The 16,181-nt window shown below is 53.6% G+C and overlaps 1 protein-coding gene and 1 pseudogene across 7 annotated transcripts; both read right to left on the minus strand.

Moving 5' to 3' along the window:
* Positions 1-1,284: 1,284 nt before the first annotated feature.
* On the minus strand, positions 1,285-1,414 carry LOC111591270 (uncharacterized; annotated as a pseudogene).
* A 926-nt stretch (positions 1,415-2,340) lies between these two features.
* On the minus strand, positions 2,341-4,921 carry LOC100278518 (uncharacterized). Of its 7 annotated transcripts, XM_008674434.3 has the most exons (4): positions 3,820-4,921; positions 3,355-3,498; positions 2,815-3,259; positions 2,341-2,711 (listed from the first exon to the last, which is right to left on the minus strand). In XM_008674434.3, the coding sequence occupies exon 1, from the start codon at positions 4,769-4,771 to the stop codon at positions 4,259-4,261; it is 513 nt and encodes a 170-aa protein (XP_008672656.1). In that variant the 5' UTR covers positions 4,772-4,921; the 3' UTR covers positions 2,341-2,711; positions 2,815-3,259; positions 3,355-3,498; positions 3,820-4,258. The 7 variants fall into 7 exon arrangements, with proteins under 7 accessions (XP_008672656.1, XP_020406222.1, XP_008672653.1 ...); XM_020550633.2 differs by lacking the exon at positions 3,355-3,498 and having other exon boundaries at positions 2,815-2,885; XM_008674431.3 differs by having other exon boundaries at positions 2,341-3,259.
* Positions 4,922-16,181: the final 11,260 nt, after the last annotated feature.

A 16,181-nucleotide genomic window follows, 5' to 3' on the forward strand; every position in this document is an offset into this window, starting at 1 on the left:
ATTTGCCTTTGATTTGTTTTTCTCCCTCTCTCACGGACTCGATTTTATTTCTAACGCTAACCCCGACTTGTAGTGTGTGCTTAAGTTTATAAATTTCAGATTCCGCCTATTCACCCCCCTCTAGGCGACTTTCAAATCGAGTGTGTGATTGCAGAGTCTAGAAGTCTTAGGATGTTTAGTGAATGCTTGGTTTTCTGCTCCATGCGCCTAGGGGTCCCTTTTATAGCCTCAAGGCAGCTAGGAGCCATTGGAGATCCAATTGGAAGTCAATTCTTGCCTTCTGTCGGGTGGCGCACCGGACAGTCCGGTGCACCACCGGACATGAACAGTAGTTGTCCGGTGCCCGATCTCCTTCCTTATCGGGCGCAGTCGACCGTTGGACCTCGGGTCCCGTTGGCGCACCGGACAGTCCGGTGAGACCAGTCGACTGTTGCCTCGGCCATGTGTCGCCTGATGATCGCTCAACCGATCGTTGGCCGCGGGCGCTGTTGGCGCATCAGACAGTCCAGTGATTTTATTCGCAGCGCCTTTGCTTTTTCCCGAGAGCGACGAGTTCACCGTTGGGCCAGCCTGGGCACCGGACACTGTCCGGTGCACCACAGGCTGGTGCTGTTTTGGCTAAACTCGGCCAAATCTTCTTAAATTCATTTTCACTTTTCTTGGCAATATTCCTGGCACTTAGATAAATATGTTAGTACTCAAAAATAATTTACTAAGGCCGGAGACATACCTTGTTCTTTGATTTGCATCTTAGCACTTAGAACCAACGTATTTTGTGTTGAGCATCTAATCACCAAAATATTTATTGAAATGGCCAAGGGCATATTTCCCTTTCAACGATGGGCTTGGGCCGGGCTGGTCCGGCCCGACGCAATTCCCAGCAGTACGCCTGAAGCGCCAAGGAGGCCTCAATGTCCAACGTGTTTCAATATAAAAGATAAACAAAAACCAAAATGTCCACTAAGGCTTGCACAGGATCAGAGAGGTTGGAAGGGGATTAGATTTTTTATTCAATTTTGACTAAAAAAATTCATTTTCCTCTAATCTCCTTCAATCTACTTCTAAATAAGCTCGAACTTCATGTTCTATACGGATTGGATAGGAACGAGGGGATTAAATTCCTCTCTATTCATCTTTTACTAGCAAGGGATTTTAATCTCATTCAATCTCTTTCAATCCACTCCTAACCGAACAATCCCTAAAAATGTATTTGATCGGGGGTTTTGGCTGGTAATTTTCTTTTTACTAGTATAATGTTTGTGCATTGTGACAACAATAAATCATATTTGATACCCATTAAAATAAATTTAATATCAAAGTGAATATACGGTCCACATATCAATATTAAGCTATATATTAAGCTGATAAGAACAAATATAAAACTTCATCTTAGCCAAAAGGTCGAGAAAGATATGAGTTGAAAGAGACCTCACTCGGTCGCTTGTCCTCGTTCAGCTAGCGAGGTGGTACTATGTAGGAGCGTTACGCTGTGTGTAGCTTGTTGTCGTATTGGGCTCAGGAGCCTATCTGTGGTGTAACGGCTTATTGAGCCTATTCACGTTTCGTACATGATGTATGACACACGAAATTGATGTTTTGAAGGAGAAGAGAAAAGGCGAAAAGCTACTCCCTCCGTCCATATGATTTAGTCATTTTGAGTTTGTTCTAAATCAACTACTGTCAATTTTGACCGGTCATATCGCATGTTTCATAAAATTCTACAACATAAAAGTAAAATTACTAGATTCATCGTGATTTGAACTAATATAATATACAATTCTTTAATTTAAAATAATTTAATCTTATATATATTGTTGGTCAAAGTTAAAATGGTTTGATTTAGGGTAAATCTAAAATGATTAAATCATATGGACTCGAGGAGTAGTTCAGAAACTGGTTTTTAGCTACTTTGCGGTTGTTTATAAGAGAGATAGAGACAGAAGAATAGGGGCATGTTTGGTTTCCTACTTAATTTGCTATATTTTGTTTAACTTTTTTACTTAAAGTTAGTTTTCAATTCGAACCACTAATCTTAGATAAATTGAGACATAGTTAGCCACCAACAAACCGTAGATCTTATAAGTTCTTCCGCCTCCGCCACAGCTCGCACCTGAAGTATAGAGTGTCCTATCCTATCCTACGTCATCGCTGCCGCCTCCGCCATCAACGCTTGATCTGTTCAATAAAGATAACTTGGGTGACGAAAACCCAACAGCCATTTGAGAGAGCGGTATATTTTAACATCTGGGACGAGTTATATTTTGCTTCAGGAGCTAGTTGTTGTAGTTAAAACCGAAGTAACAATAATAACACGAAGAAAACCATCGACACTACACCAACTGGATAAACTTACATATTGCAATTTTTTTTTTTAAAAAAGGATATATTTGACAGTCTTTGATCATATTGCTTTCACAGGGAAATTCAGAGGACACATAGTACAGCTACAACTAGTGTAACCACTTGTTTGCTAAAACTAATCCACCCTTTTCGCTCATGGGTTCTGCAGTTTCTTCTGTAACACCAGAAGCCAAGGACAAACGGAGGATCCTCTTTGCCAGTTCTCTCACAGCATAGACGCCTGATCCAATAACCACCTAGCTTAGGGCCCGTTCGGTTGACAGGGAATAGAAGACCGAAACTGTTCCGGCCCGGATTGCTTCTCTGATTTGTATAAGTTATGATCAACAGAAATAATTCTTGGTGCAATCCTGCAGAAACGAACGAGCCCTTAAGCTTCTCCAAGGCCGTACTTGATATCTGGTTCATACAGAAGAATCATCAGTGTTTCGGTACTTGATATCTGGTTCATACCAGATTTGCTAATGCCGCAGCTTTGTCATTGTCCAGTACCCTTGCGTAGGCGACCAATATTGTTCTTGTTCCTAACAAAAAGATCACGTCATCTGAAAGAAAGCTGTGCTAACAGTAACAAATTTACGCTGTATGTAAGGTTAGTTAGCCTTGAGATCAGTTTTATCATCCAAATAATCTGTTGAGCTTGATATCTGGTTCATACAGATGAATCATCTGTGCCATCTGTCATTTCTTCCACTGGTGAAACAGGTGACTAAAAGTACTTAAAAATATCGGTGTTTGTGTTTCCGTACTGGACAATGACAAAGCTGCGGCATTTCTGAAAGGGAGCCAACACTAATGATCTTTGGGCATCACTGGTCTATTGCTCGTCTGTTTAAAATTGTTACAGCCATACTCAATGGGGAACAAGCCAGTGCTACTTGCATCAAGTCCTCGATACCTGACAAAGTAATAGATCATATTACATGACTGCCATGCCAAAAAAAAAATCTCGAGCACATTGCAAAGACTACATAGAATTACAATGAAGCCTACCTAGTACTTTCCTCAGGCTGGAGGCAGGATGACGGACAAGAGATGGTTGCATCAAGCCAACTTAAGATGATTTTCCCCACCAGATCAGCATGTGAAGATGATGGCACCCATGACAAAGGGGAGAGCTCACGCATTTTCAATTTACTGCTGAGCCCATAAAAAGACTGAGAATAAATTACCCTATTTGTGCAACTTCATAGTGAAGTAGTAATGTTTATGTCATTGTATTGATTAATCTTCAGATTGGTCGCCATTGTCATTGTGTTGGCTCCTCCTAATCTTGTGCCCAAGCTAAATAAAGTAGTAATGGGCATGCATCATAACTGGTACAGTGAATGACAACTCTAAGGGAACCGCCATTTCACATTTACAAAACACAACTCTGACAGTTGACATAGTTGATACAACAGTACAAGTTAAGAAGCACAGAGAGTACGGGGAGGAAAAGAAGAAAAGAACACTCACGATTTCATCTGTAATAGTTGGCTCCAACTGGACTTTCGCAGATGCATGCCCATTAAGGATGGCTTCCAGTGTTCCACCACAGCGACCAATATTGTTCCTAACAAAAAGATCACGTCATCTGAAAGAAAGCTGTGCTAACAGTAACAAATGTACGCTGTATGTAAGGTTAGTTAGCCCCCGGAATCATTTTCATCGTCAAGAGCTGTAAGACAAGCTACATTCATTACAGATGCCATCAGTGTCCAATTTGTGGAGTAACTGAAACAAACTGGTGTGATAATTTACACCTACTAGCTGCAACAAACAAATCATAATCTCTTGCGCAGGCGGTTACGCCCGGAGAGGAACAACAGGGCTGGAGATCTAGCTTGAGAGAAGAGGAGGAAGAGGTGTAAAAGGGGAGGGGGGCGATGCTACAACAGGCTACAACCAGCTCGAACTAGGAAGCGCGGCGTGCGGCATCGTCGTCGCGCCGGCCGAGGAGGAGCGCGGCGAAGCTGGCGGCAGCGCAGAGCGCGGCGACGGCGTTGCCCTCGCGGAGGAGGACGCGGAGCGCGAGGCCCGCGATGTCCCTGGTGGCGCGTCGGCCCTCGGCGACGAGCGACCTGGGCCGGCGCCCCGCGAAGGCGAGGAGCACAAGGACGGTGGTCCAGGTGACCAGCATGGCGGGGGCGGCGACGGCGAGCGCGGCGGCCATGGAGAGTAGGCCGAACACGGCGCCGTACGTGACGGAGGCGTAGAGCGCCGCGGGCCAGGCGGGCGCTGCCGAGGCGGCCGCCGAGGCGGAGGCGGAGGAGGCGGCGTAGTACCAGGCGCGGACGGAGGCCAGCAGGGACCAGGAGGAGGAGAGCAGCGCGGCGTACACTGCGAGGAAGAGCGCCACCCAGGTCCGCCGCCGGCTCAGCGCCCGCAGCAGGAGCGACGTCCACGGCGGCCACGCCGCCGGATCCATGACGGACGGGGTGTCTGGGGATGATGCTTGGCTTCCGCCGGCGGCGATTCCTGACTGGCTGGTGTGGGGGTCGGCTTTGCTTGCTGGAGAGGCGAAGGCACTGCAACAACAGTCGAACAGAGCAGACGAGGCCCGGGGGGAAAGAGGGAGAAAGCTGTTGGGAAATTTACACGTTCATTTATATCTTTATCTCATAAGAAATAAAAAAGAACGGAGAAGTATTTGTTTCTTAGGCTATCCGCACTCATACTACTCTAAATTTCTACCCTAAAAAGAATATTCTGTCCTGGTCAACAAAATTCTTTACTCTATACCACAATCCTCCGCACTCATATTTACCCTAAATCTCTACCCTATACCAACTACCACATATTCTATTATTTATTTTACCTCTCTCTTGTCCACGTCAGCTGTCTCCCGCGGTGTGGCATGTGCCACCGGTGGGGCCCACCTTGTACTACACCCTGCCCATGTGCCCACGTCGGCTGCATGCGAAGGATAGCGTAGTAATCCAGTACAACGCTATTGGTAGCGTTTCTGCTGCCGTGCTGCACCGTGGAGTTCGTTTTCCAGTCCGCCGTTGCATCATTTTTCTCACTGTATATCCTACGCTATCCTTTACAACTCCTTTTCCAGTAAGCGACTGCGGCTAGCCTTAGAGCATCTCTAATAGATTTTTCATTTTTTCTCTCTATTTGATTCTCTATTTACCTTTTCATAAAGATTATACTCTATTTGTAGTATCTCTATTCCAACAGATTATCTATCTAGTATGACTAGTTAGGTGGCTAGCCAAACTTAACTAGTGAGAGAGCAAATTTTGAGAGTCGGATAGATTGCCGAGTCAGATAGCTAGTCTATTGGAGAGTTATTTTATTGTTGAGTAGCTAAAATTTAGCTTGACGAGTCATTTTGCTAGTCTCTTGAAAATACTCTTATGTCAAGAAAAATAGATCTCCATAACTTATCACGCTTCAACTTCTTTTAGGAAGAAAATAACGCAGATTATAAATGTGGTGTATAACAGCTTCTTACACATGGTATGAGCACGACGACATTCTCTCCATCACATCAACATGTTCTAGATATTGTCGAATTGTTCTACACTATGAACTTTGATTTTTTTTCTCGACCATAAAAATAATCGATTACGGTATAGATTGATCACAATAATTTTAGACGAGTACAGTGGCGAAGCTAGAGCAAAATTGAGGAGGGTGCAATTGGTCTAGTGGATGCATACTAATTTTTTCTAGGGGTACATATATGGTGAAATTTTAATTGTATCTATAGAATTTGCATTTTTGAGGGGGTGCTCTTGCATCCGCTAGATACAACCTAGCTTCGCCCCTGACGAGTATACTAGATGGTTTCCAGTAGATTAGTCTTATAGAAAGAAATGGATCCGTTGTTTTTTCACATGATTCTTGTCGGCGTTTCGGACTCGGGGTCCTCCGAACCGACTAGTAAATTTGTCGTCGCTGCGTGTCCCAGTCCAGATGGGTTGGCGCGAGAAGGAACACAAAAAAGGGGGGACTTGTATTATCTCGCACCGGGGGTGCCGCTCGTAGTAGGGGTTACAAGCGTCGCGAGAGGGAAAATGGGAGCCGGTTCGTCAGCCCGTCGTCCCCTCTGCGCGAACCCTCCGACCCTTCCGACCTCCCACGGGAAGGCCCTGGACCTCCCTTTTATAGATGTAAGGAGAGGGTCCAGATGTACAATGGGGATGTAGCAATGCGCTAACGTGTCTGGCAGAGAAGTGCCTAAGCCCTGCGTACATGCCAACGTGGCTGTCGGGGGAGAGCTTGAGCCCTGTATACGTGATAGCGTGGCCGTCGGAGAAGCGCCTCAGCCCTGTAGGAGCACAGCTGGCAGTGCGGCAAGGACCCTGCTGATGTTTCCTTGCTGCCGTAAGGGGCTGAGAACCACCGGCGTCATGGTCGCACGCGGGGCACCATCATTACCCGTTGCCGGGGTAAGCTAGATGGGACGCCGGTCTTGTTCCTTGTAGCCTGAGCTAGCTAGGAATAGGGTAATGGTGTATCCCCTGTGGCGCGGTCGGTCCGAGCCCAAGGTCGGGCGAGGCGGAGACTTCTCTTGAGGCCAAGGCCAGGGCCGGGCGAGGGCGCGATTCCTCCCGAGGCCGAGGCCGAGGCCAAGTCCAGGGGTCGGGCGAGGCGGAGATCTCCGCTCGAGGCCAGGGCCTGAGATCGGGCGATGCGGAGTTTCCTATTGCGCCCGAGGCTGGACTCGATGGTTGATAGTGACTTGTTGTCAGCTTCGCTTGAGTGGTTGGCACAGCAGTCGGAGCGGGGCGAGCGATGCTGCTTTCCTGTCAGGTCGGTCAGTAAAGGGGGTGAAGTGACTGCGGTCACTTCAGCCCTGCCGACTGAGGCGCGTGTGTCAGGATACGGTGTCAGGCGACCCTCGCATTGAATGCGCCTGCGATGTGGTCGGTTGGTGAGGCGGTTTGGCCAAGGCTGCTTCACAACGAAGCCTGCCCGAGCCAGGCTTCAGGAGAGCCGAGGGGGCGCCCGCTGCCTGAGGAGGCCCTCGGGTGAGGCGTGAACTCGTCTGGGACTACTGCTCCTGCTCGAGGCTGGGCTCGGGCGAGGTTGCGTCCCTTGGGTAGTCGAAGCCTTGACTTGAACGACACCCGTCAGTCGGTCTGAGGGTGTTTACCAGCCGTGATTAGGAGTGTTGGGGGTACCCCTAATTATGGTACCCGATAGTAGCCCCTGAGCCTCGAAGGGAGTGTTGGTACTCGCTTGGAGGCTTTTGCCGCATTTTTGGTGAGGGGACCGACCTTTCTCGATTTTACTCTGTTCTGGCGGGTGCGCGCGAGCGCACCCGCCGGGTGTAGCCCCCGAGGCCTCGGAGGAGTGGTTGGACTCCTCTGAGGTCTTAATGCTTTTCGTGGTGTCTTGGCCGGTCTGGTCGTTCCCTCATGCGGTCTGGCCGTAGCCCGGGTGCATGGTCAGGTTTCGAGCTTTCAAGCTGGTTTGTTGACGCTGTCAACAGTTTGGCCGTAGCCGGGTGCGAGAGCAGCCCCCGAGCCTCTGCACGGAGCGAGAGGACGATCAAGGACTTTCCCGACTTTTATCATACGCCCCTTCGTCGCCTTTCCGCAAGGAGGAGGGGGGAAAGCGCCATGTTGCCCTCGGAGGGCGCCGAACATGGTGTTTCCAGTGAGCTGCTAATGGGTGATCCGAGTGGACGCCTGTGCCCCGTTCGTTAGGGGTCGGCTGGTGGCCTAGAGGCGCGCTCCAAAAGTACCTGTGGGTGATTTGCTGGACCCGGACCCCTTCGACAGGGTCCGAGGGCTCGATGCCTCCCTCTGGTGGGATTTCGTTACAAATCGTTCCCGCCGGTCTCGGAAATGTCCTAGGGTACCTCGGGAGCGTAGCCCGAGCCTCGGCCATGTATCGGACGTACCCAGAGTCATCCCTCACTCTGCGTGCTCTGTGGCGGCTGTCGAACCCTTTCGAGGGGCCAGCCTTCGAACCCCTGATCAATAATGGGCGCGGAGCCCGAGTGCTCTGAGGTGGCTGTCGAACCCTTCCGAGGGGCCAGCCTTCGAACCCCTGATCAGTAATGGGCGTGGAGCCCGAGTGCTCTGAGGCGGCTGTCGAACCCTTCCGAGGGGCCAGCCTTCGAACCCCTGATCAGTAATGGGCTCCGGGCCCGCTTCCTTCGCTGAGAAGGATCCTTTCCGAAGCATCCCCTTTCCTGGTCCCCGCAGCAAGAGAGAGAAAGAGGAAGAGGGAAAGGGTATGAATTTAAATAAGGTGGCGCACCTTTTTTGACGCGGTTGTCATGTTGGAGGTGAAACGACGCCCGCCTCGTCTGCCAGAGGTGTCGCTTGCTCTGCCGAGGAGTTAATGCGACGGGACGGGTGATTCACGTGGCGCCCGTTGCGCGTGCGCGAGCCGTTCGAGGAACGGGCGCGTCGTCTTTACTCCACGGGAGAGGGATCTCCTGCCGAGGGTGGAAACGTCACCGAGGGTGCTGCTGCTCCCCCTGCCAAAGTCTGAACCTGCAGGAACAGTTTGTCTGTAGTATGCGTATGTTTTTTGCGGCCGCTGCGGCCTAAACACTTTATCGTCGTGTTATAAGGTTGCGTTTTCTTTCCTCTTGTTTCGAGTTTTACGACTTGTTCGTCGGTAGCAGAATCGCTTGTCCGAGGGAGAGTTACTTTTCGCGGAAGGTGATGAGTGAGGTATCCGTATCCCGGAGGCGTAGGAATCTCTCGACTCGGTCGGCCTTACCGCTTACGTGCACTCTCATTCGTTCACGGGATTCTGTTATCGATATAGTCGAGAAGGCACGAAAGTCGTTTTCTACCGAGCTTCAGGACTTGTTCGGTAGCAGGATCGCTTATCCGAGCATGAGTTACTTCTCGCGGAAGGTGATGAGTGAGGTATCCGTATCCCGGAGGCGTAGGAGTCCCTCGGCTCGGTCGGCCTTGCCACTTACGTGTACTCTCGTTGTTTTTAGGATCCCGATATCGATACGGAAGTCGAAAGCACGAAAGGTCGTTTCGGTAGAAAACTTTTCCGAGGATAATTTTTGTCGCAGAGGGGGTTCCCCCCTTCTAGCCCCCGAGGTAGGGTCGGGCTTTGTCGAGGCAAGGCTGACCCTTCCTTGACGATTAGACTTTATGTATGCAGAGAAAGTGAGGTACATGAACAACTTAAAACATCTTAAGGGTAGAAGCGACGTAGCTGTTGGATGTTCCAAGCGTTGCTGTAGACCTCGCCTTGTTCGTTGGCCAGCTTGTATGTTCCGGGCTTCAAAATCTTGGCGATGATGAAAGGCCCTTCCCAGGGAGGAGTGAGCTTGTGGCGCCCTCGGGCGTCTTGTCGCAGCCGAAGCACCAAGTCTCCCACCTGGAAGCCTCAGGGCCGAACGCTTCGGGCGTGGTAGCGTCGCAGCGACTGTTGGTACCGTGCCGAATGTAGCAAGGCAACGTCCCGAGCCTCTTCGAGCTGGTCCAGCGAGTCCTCCCGGCTAGTCTAGTTGCTTCGGTCGTCGTACGCCCTTGTCCTCGGGGAACCGTATTCTAAGTCCGTGGGGAGGACGGCCTCGGCCCCATAGACTAGAAAAAACGGCGAGAAACCTGTGGCTTGGCTCGGCGTCGTCCTCAGACTCCAGACCATCGAGGGTAGCTCCTTCATCCACCGCTTGCCGAACTTGTTGAGGTTGTTGTAGATCCTTGGTTTAAGTCCCTGTAAAATCATACCGTTGGCACGCTCCACCTGCCCATTCGTCATGGGGTGAGCTACGGCGGCCCAGTCCACACGGATGTGGTGGTCCTCGCAAAAGTCTAGGAACTTTTGCCCGGTGAACTGCGTGCCATTGTCGGTAATGATGAGTTTTGGACCCCGAAGCGATAGATGATGTTGGTGAAGAACGCCACCGCTTGCTCGGACCTGATGCTGGTCAGGGGTCGAACCTCGATCCACTTGGAGAATTTGTCGATGGCGACCAGCAGGTGCGAGAAGCCCCCGGGTGCCTTCTGCAAGGGACCGACGAGGTCTAGACCCCAGACCGCAAACGTCCAGGTAATGGGTATTGTCTGCAGGGCCTGAGCGGGCAAGTGAGTCTATCTTGCGTAGAATTGACACCCTTGGCAGGAGCGTACAATCCTAGTGGCGTCGGCCACCGCGGTTGGCCAGTAAAAGCCTTGTCGGAAGGCATTCCCCACGAGGGCTCGAGGTGCTGCGTGGTGGCCGCAAGCCCTCGAGTGTATTTCTTGTAACAGCTCTTGTCCCTGGGCGATGGATATGCATCGTTAGAGAATGCCCGAGGGGCTGTGGTGGTAGAGCTCCTTTTCATCACCCAACGAACGACTTGGTGCGCCGAGCCAATCGCTGAGCTTCGGCCTTGTCGAGGGGTAGCTCTCCTCGGAGGAGATATTCTAGTTACGGGGTCTTCCAGTTTGGGATTGGCGTGACCCCATCCTGCTCTCCCTCGACGCGCAGGGCCTCACCCTCGGTGGCCGAGGGTACCTCGGGCTCGGCAGAGGGTACCTCGGGCTGGGCCGAGGCCTCCTCGGGCTCGGGCGTGTCGTCGATCTTGACGGAGGGTTGATGTATGTCTCTGGAGAAGATGTCCGGGGGAACCGTTGTCCGCCCCGAGGCTATCTTAGCCAGCTCATCCGCAGTCTCGTTGTACCGTCGGGCGATGTGGTTGAGCTCTAGCCCGTAGAATTTGTCTTCCAGGCGCCGAACTTCGTTGCAGTAGGCCTCCATCTTCCGGTCGCGGTAGTGGGAGTTCTTCATGACTTGGTCAATGACAAGCTGCGAGTCGCCACGAGCGTCGAGGCGCCGAACCCCTAGCTCGACGGCGATGCGCAACCCATTAACCAGAGCCTCGTACTCGGCCACGTTGTTTGACGCTGGAAAATGGAGGCGTATCACGTAGCGAAGATGCTTCCCGAGGGGTGAAACGAAGAGCAGGCCCGCGCCTGCCCCAGTTTTCATGAGCGACCCATCAAAGTACATGGTCCAAAGCTCGGCCTAGATCGGAGCAGTTGGCAGTTGGGTGTCGGCCCATTCAGCCAGGAAGTCTGCCAAGACTTGAGATTTTATGGCCTTCCGAGGGGCGAATGAAAACGTTTCGCCCATGAGCTCCACTGCCCACTTTGCTATCCTACTCGAGGCCTCACGGCACATGATGATCTCCCCTAGGGGGAAGGATGACACCATAGTGACTGGATGAGACTCAAAGTAGTGTCGCAATTTCCGCCGTGTCAGAATTACTGCGTACAGTAATTTCTAAATTTGTGGGTAGCGGATCTTGGTCTCGGATAGCACTTTGCTGATGAAGTAGACCGGCCTCTGGACGAGCAATGCATGCCCGTCTTCTCGTCTCTCGACCACGATCGGGGCGCTGACCACCTGAGTGGTTGCGGCTACGTATATCAAGAGGGCTTCTCCCGCAGCGGGGGGCACCAAGATGGGCGCATTTGTAAGGAGCGCCTTTAAGTTGCCGAGGGCTTCCTCGGCCTCGGGGGTCCAAGTGAAGCGCTCGGCCTTCCTTAAGAGGCGGTACAGAGGCAAGCCTTTTTCGCCGAGGCGCGAGATGAAGCGGCTCAGGGCCGCAAGGCATCCCATGACCCTCTGTACTCCTTTCAAATCTTTGATCGACCCCATGTTGGTGATAGCCGCGATCTTCTCCGGGTTGGCTTCAATGCCTCGCTCGGAGACGATGAACCCTAGGAGCATGCCTTGGGGGACTCCGAAGACACACTTCTCGGGATTGAGCTTCACGCCCTTTGCTCTCAGACACTTGAATGTCGTTTCGAGGTCAGAGAGGAGGTCAGAGGCTTTCCTTGTCTTGACAACAATGTCATCGACGTAAGCTTCGACCGTTCGGCGATGTGCTCACCGAACACGTGGTTCATGCACCTTTGGTATGTGGCCCCTGCATTCCTCAAGCCAAATGGCATAGTAGCATAGCAATACATGCCAAAAGGTGTGATGAAAGAAGTCGCAAGCTGGTCGGACTCTTTCATCTTGACTTGGTGATAACCTAAATAGGCGTCGAGGAATGACAGGGTTTCGCACCCAGCAGTGGAGTCCACAATCTGGTCGATGCGAGGCTGAGGGTACGGAACCTTTGGACATGCTTCATTCAACCCAGTGTAGTCGACGCACATCCTCCATTTCGCACCTTTCTTTCTCACAAGCACAGGGTTAGCTAACCATTTGGGATGGAATACCTCTTTGATGAACCCTACGACCATCAGCTTGTGAATCTCCTCGCCTATGGCTCTGTGCTTTTCTTCGTCGAAACGGCGCAGAGCCTGCTTCACGGGTCAGGCACCGGCTCGGATGTCCAGTGAGTGCTCGGCGACATCCCTTGGTATGTCGGGCATGTCTGAGGGACTCCACGTGAAAACTTCGGCGTTCACGCGGAGAAAGTTGATGAACATTGCTTCCTATTTGGGGTCGAGCTCAGAGCCGATCCGGACTTGCTTGCCATCATCGTTGCTGGGGTCGAGAGGGACATATTTGACCGCCTCAGCTGGCTCGAAGTTGCCGGCGTGTCGCTTCGCATTCGGCGTCTCCTTGGAGAGGCGCTCTAGGTCGGCGATGAGGGCCTCGGACTCGGCGAGGGCCTCAGCGTACTCCACGCACTCCACATCGCATTCATATGTGTGGCGGTATGTGAATCCGACGGTGATGACCCCGTTGGGGCCCGACATCTTGAGCTTGAGGTAGGTGTAGTTGGGGACGGCCATGAACTTGGCGTAGCAGGGCCTCCCCAACACCGCGTGGTAGGTCCCTCGGAACCCGACCACCTCGAACACGAGGGTTTCCTTTCGGAAGTTGGAGGGAGTCCCGAAGCAGACGGGCAAATCGATTTGCCCGAGGGGCAGGACGCGCTTTCCAGGGATGATCCCGTGAAAGGGCGCCGCACCGGCCCGGATCATGGACAGGTCGATCCCCGAGAGCTCGAGGGTTTTGGCATAGATGATGTTGAGGCTGCTGCCTCCGTCCATGAGGGCCTTGGTGAGCCTGGCGTTGCCGATGACAGGATCGACAACAAGCGGGTACCTTCCTGGGCTCGGCACGCAGTCGGGGTGGTCGCCTTGGTCGAAGGTGATGGGCTTGTCGGACCAGTCTAGGTAGACTGGCGCCGCCACCTTGACTGAGCAGACCTCTCGGCGCTCCTGCTTGCGGTGCCGAGCCGAGGCGTTCGCTACTTGCCCATCGTAGATCATGAAACAACTGTGAACCTCGGGGAACTCCTCTTCCCTGTCGCCCTCTTTCTTGTTGTTTCCTTGGCCTTTGCCATCTTTCGTCGGGGGCCCGGCCTTATGGAAGTAGCGCCGAAGCATGATGCATTCCTCAAGGGTGTGCTTGACGGGACCCTGATGATAGGGGCACGACTCCTTGAGCATCTTGTCGAACAGGTTGGCACCTCTGGGAGGCTTCCGATGGTTCCTGTGTTTGACAACAGCGATAAGGTCTGCGTCAGCGGCGTCGCGCTTTGCTTGCGACTTCTTCTTGGCCTTCTTCTTCATGCCCCGCTGGGCAGATGCCTCGGGGATGTCTTCCTGCTGCCTTGCCTGAGGCTGCTTGTCCTTCCGGAAGATGGCTTCGACCGCCTCCTGGCTAGAGGCGAACTTGGTGGCTACGTCCATCAACTCGCTCGCCTTGGTGGGAGTCTTGCGCCCTAGCTTGCTCACTAGGTCGCGGCAAGTGGTGCCGGCGAGGAACACGTCGATGACGTCCGAGTCGGTGATGTTCGGCAGCTCGGTACGCTGCTTCGAGAATCGCCGGATGTACTCCCGCAGAGACTCTCCTGGCTGCTGGCGACAGCTTCAGAGATCCCAGGAGTTCCCAGGGCGCACATATGTGCCCTGGAAGTTTCCAGCGAAAGCCTTGACCAAATCGTCCCAACTGGAGATCTGCGCAGGAGGCAGATGCTCCAGCCAGGCCCGGGCGGCGTCGGAGAGGAATAGGGGAAGGTTGCGAATGATGAGGTTGTCGTCGTCTGTGCCTCCCAGCTGACAGGCCAGCCAGTAGTCCGCAAGCCACAACTCCGGTCTCGTCTCCCCCGAGTACTTGGTGATAGTAGTCGGGGCTCAGAACCGGGTCTTGCGGACCTGGCGGTTTGGGCGAAGGACTCCGATCCTCCCCACTGTCGTAGCGCCCTCCGCGCCTGGGATGGTAGCCTCGGCGCACCTTCTCGTCGAGGCGGGCTCGACGGTCATGGCGGTGCTGCGCGTCGCCGAGGCGGTCCGGGGCGGCAGGCGTCCCGTCCCGCGTACGTTCGTTGTGGACCGAGGCCTCCCGCATGTGTCGGGACACGTGTCGGGAGGGTGTCGCGTGATGCTCCGAGGGACGCCCTTGCCTTCGGGAGGCAGAGCTCTTGGATTGTCGGACCGCAGCGTGCTCCAGGAGATTCTTGAGTTGCCCTGGATACGCCGCCCCTCGGTGGTGGATGGCTCCAGCATCGTTTGGAGCAGTATCGCTGCTGCAGCCTGGTTCCGGCCGGTCTCAGTGTCGGCCGGGGGCAGCGCTGCCCTGGCGTTGTCAACGATACGACGCTAAACTTCCTGGGTCCGATGACGCACCTCTTCGGCGGGTACCTGACCTGCCCGCTCCTGCATGACGTTTTGCCAGAGCTGCACAAGTCGCCGTGCTTCCTCGTCGAGCTTGGCCTGCATCTCGCGGATTTGCTCAAGCTGTGTGTCCTGACCCCCTACAGGGACTGGGACCACATCTAGCTCCCGCGGGATGTCAACGCGAGACACAGGCCCAGGGTCATTCTCCGGCATACCAAGGTGGTTGCCTTCGTCGAGATCCCCCAGATTGACGTGAAAACATTCACGACTCGGGCAATAACCCTCGTCGACAAGGCTATGGCCATCATCAGAGCAACCAGAGAGGTAGTAGTCACATGCGGTCACGAAGTCTCGCATGGCACCGGGATCATGGAGCCCGGAGAAGTCCCAACCGGAGTCAGGACCGTCCTCTTCCCCGGAACCCGGGGGCCCATAGGTTGAGACGGCCGCCAGTCGGTCCCGAGATCAGGATATGCCCTACTGAAAGCGCTCACCGAAGCGGGGTCGTTTGGCGGATCGAAACTGAATCGAAAGGGCACAGGGTGGAAAACAGATGGTACCTCTTGGTCGATGGGCGGTGGCGAAGTCGCGTCGGAGCGCACCGTCATCTCAGGTACGAGGGTGACGCCCAACAAGTCCTTCGCGAGGGTGCTGGCGTCGTCAGCCCGCTTGTCGTTGGCGTATGGCGGGGAAGCGACACCCGTCGTTGTCCCGGGCGCGAGGACAACGCCCGATATGTCCCGCGCTGGGGCGCCGGTGTCGTCGACTCGCTCTGGCGCGACAGCCGACGAGGTGCTGCCTCCTGCCTGGCCATGGTTGCCCCGTCTCCTCCTTCTACAGCGAGGAGGGTGGTGGGGCAAGCGCAGATGCTCCTCTTCCGCCACGGGGGGGGGGGGGGGAAGACGCCGTCGAGTTCGCCGCCGCCAGGCGAGTTGGCGACCGTCATTGTTGTCGTGCTGTGCGGGAAGGAGTACCATGTCATAGCTGCCATTGAGGGACATGAACTCGAGATTCCCAAAGCGGAGCACCGTCCCGGGCTGAAGAGGTTGCTGAAGACTCCCCATCTGGAACTCAACGGGAAGGAGTTCATTAGCACGCAGCAGGCCCCTACCTGGCGCGCCAACTGTCGGCATTTCAGGCCCGGGTTGGGTCCTCCGAACGACTAGTAAATTTGTCGTCGCTGCGTGTCCCAGCCCAGATGGGTTGGCACGAGAAGGAACACAAAAAAGGGGGGACTTGTATTATCTCGCACCGGGGGTGCCGCTCGTAGTAGGGGTTACAAGCGTCGCGAGAGGGAGAATGGGAGCCGGTTCGTCAGCCCGTCGTCCC

The sequence above is a fragment of the Zea mays genome, chromosome 3 (genome assembly GCF_902167145.1).
Source record: "Zea mays cultivar B73 chromosome 3, Zm-B73-REFERENCE-NAM-5.0, whole genome shotgun sequence".
NCBI lineage: Eukaryota > Viridiplantae > Streptophyta > Magnoliopsida > Poales > Poaceae > Zea > Zea mays.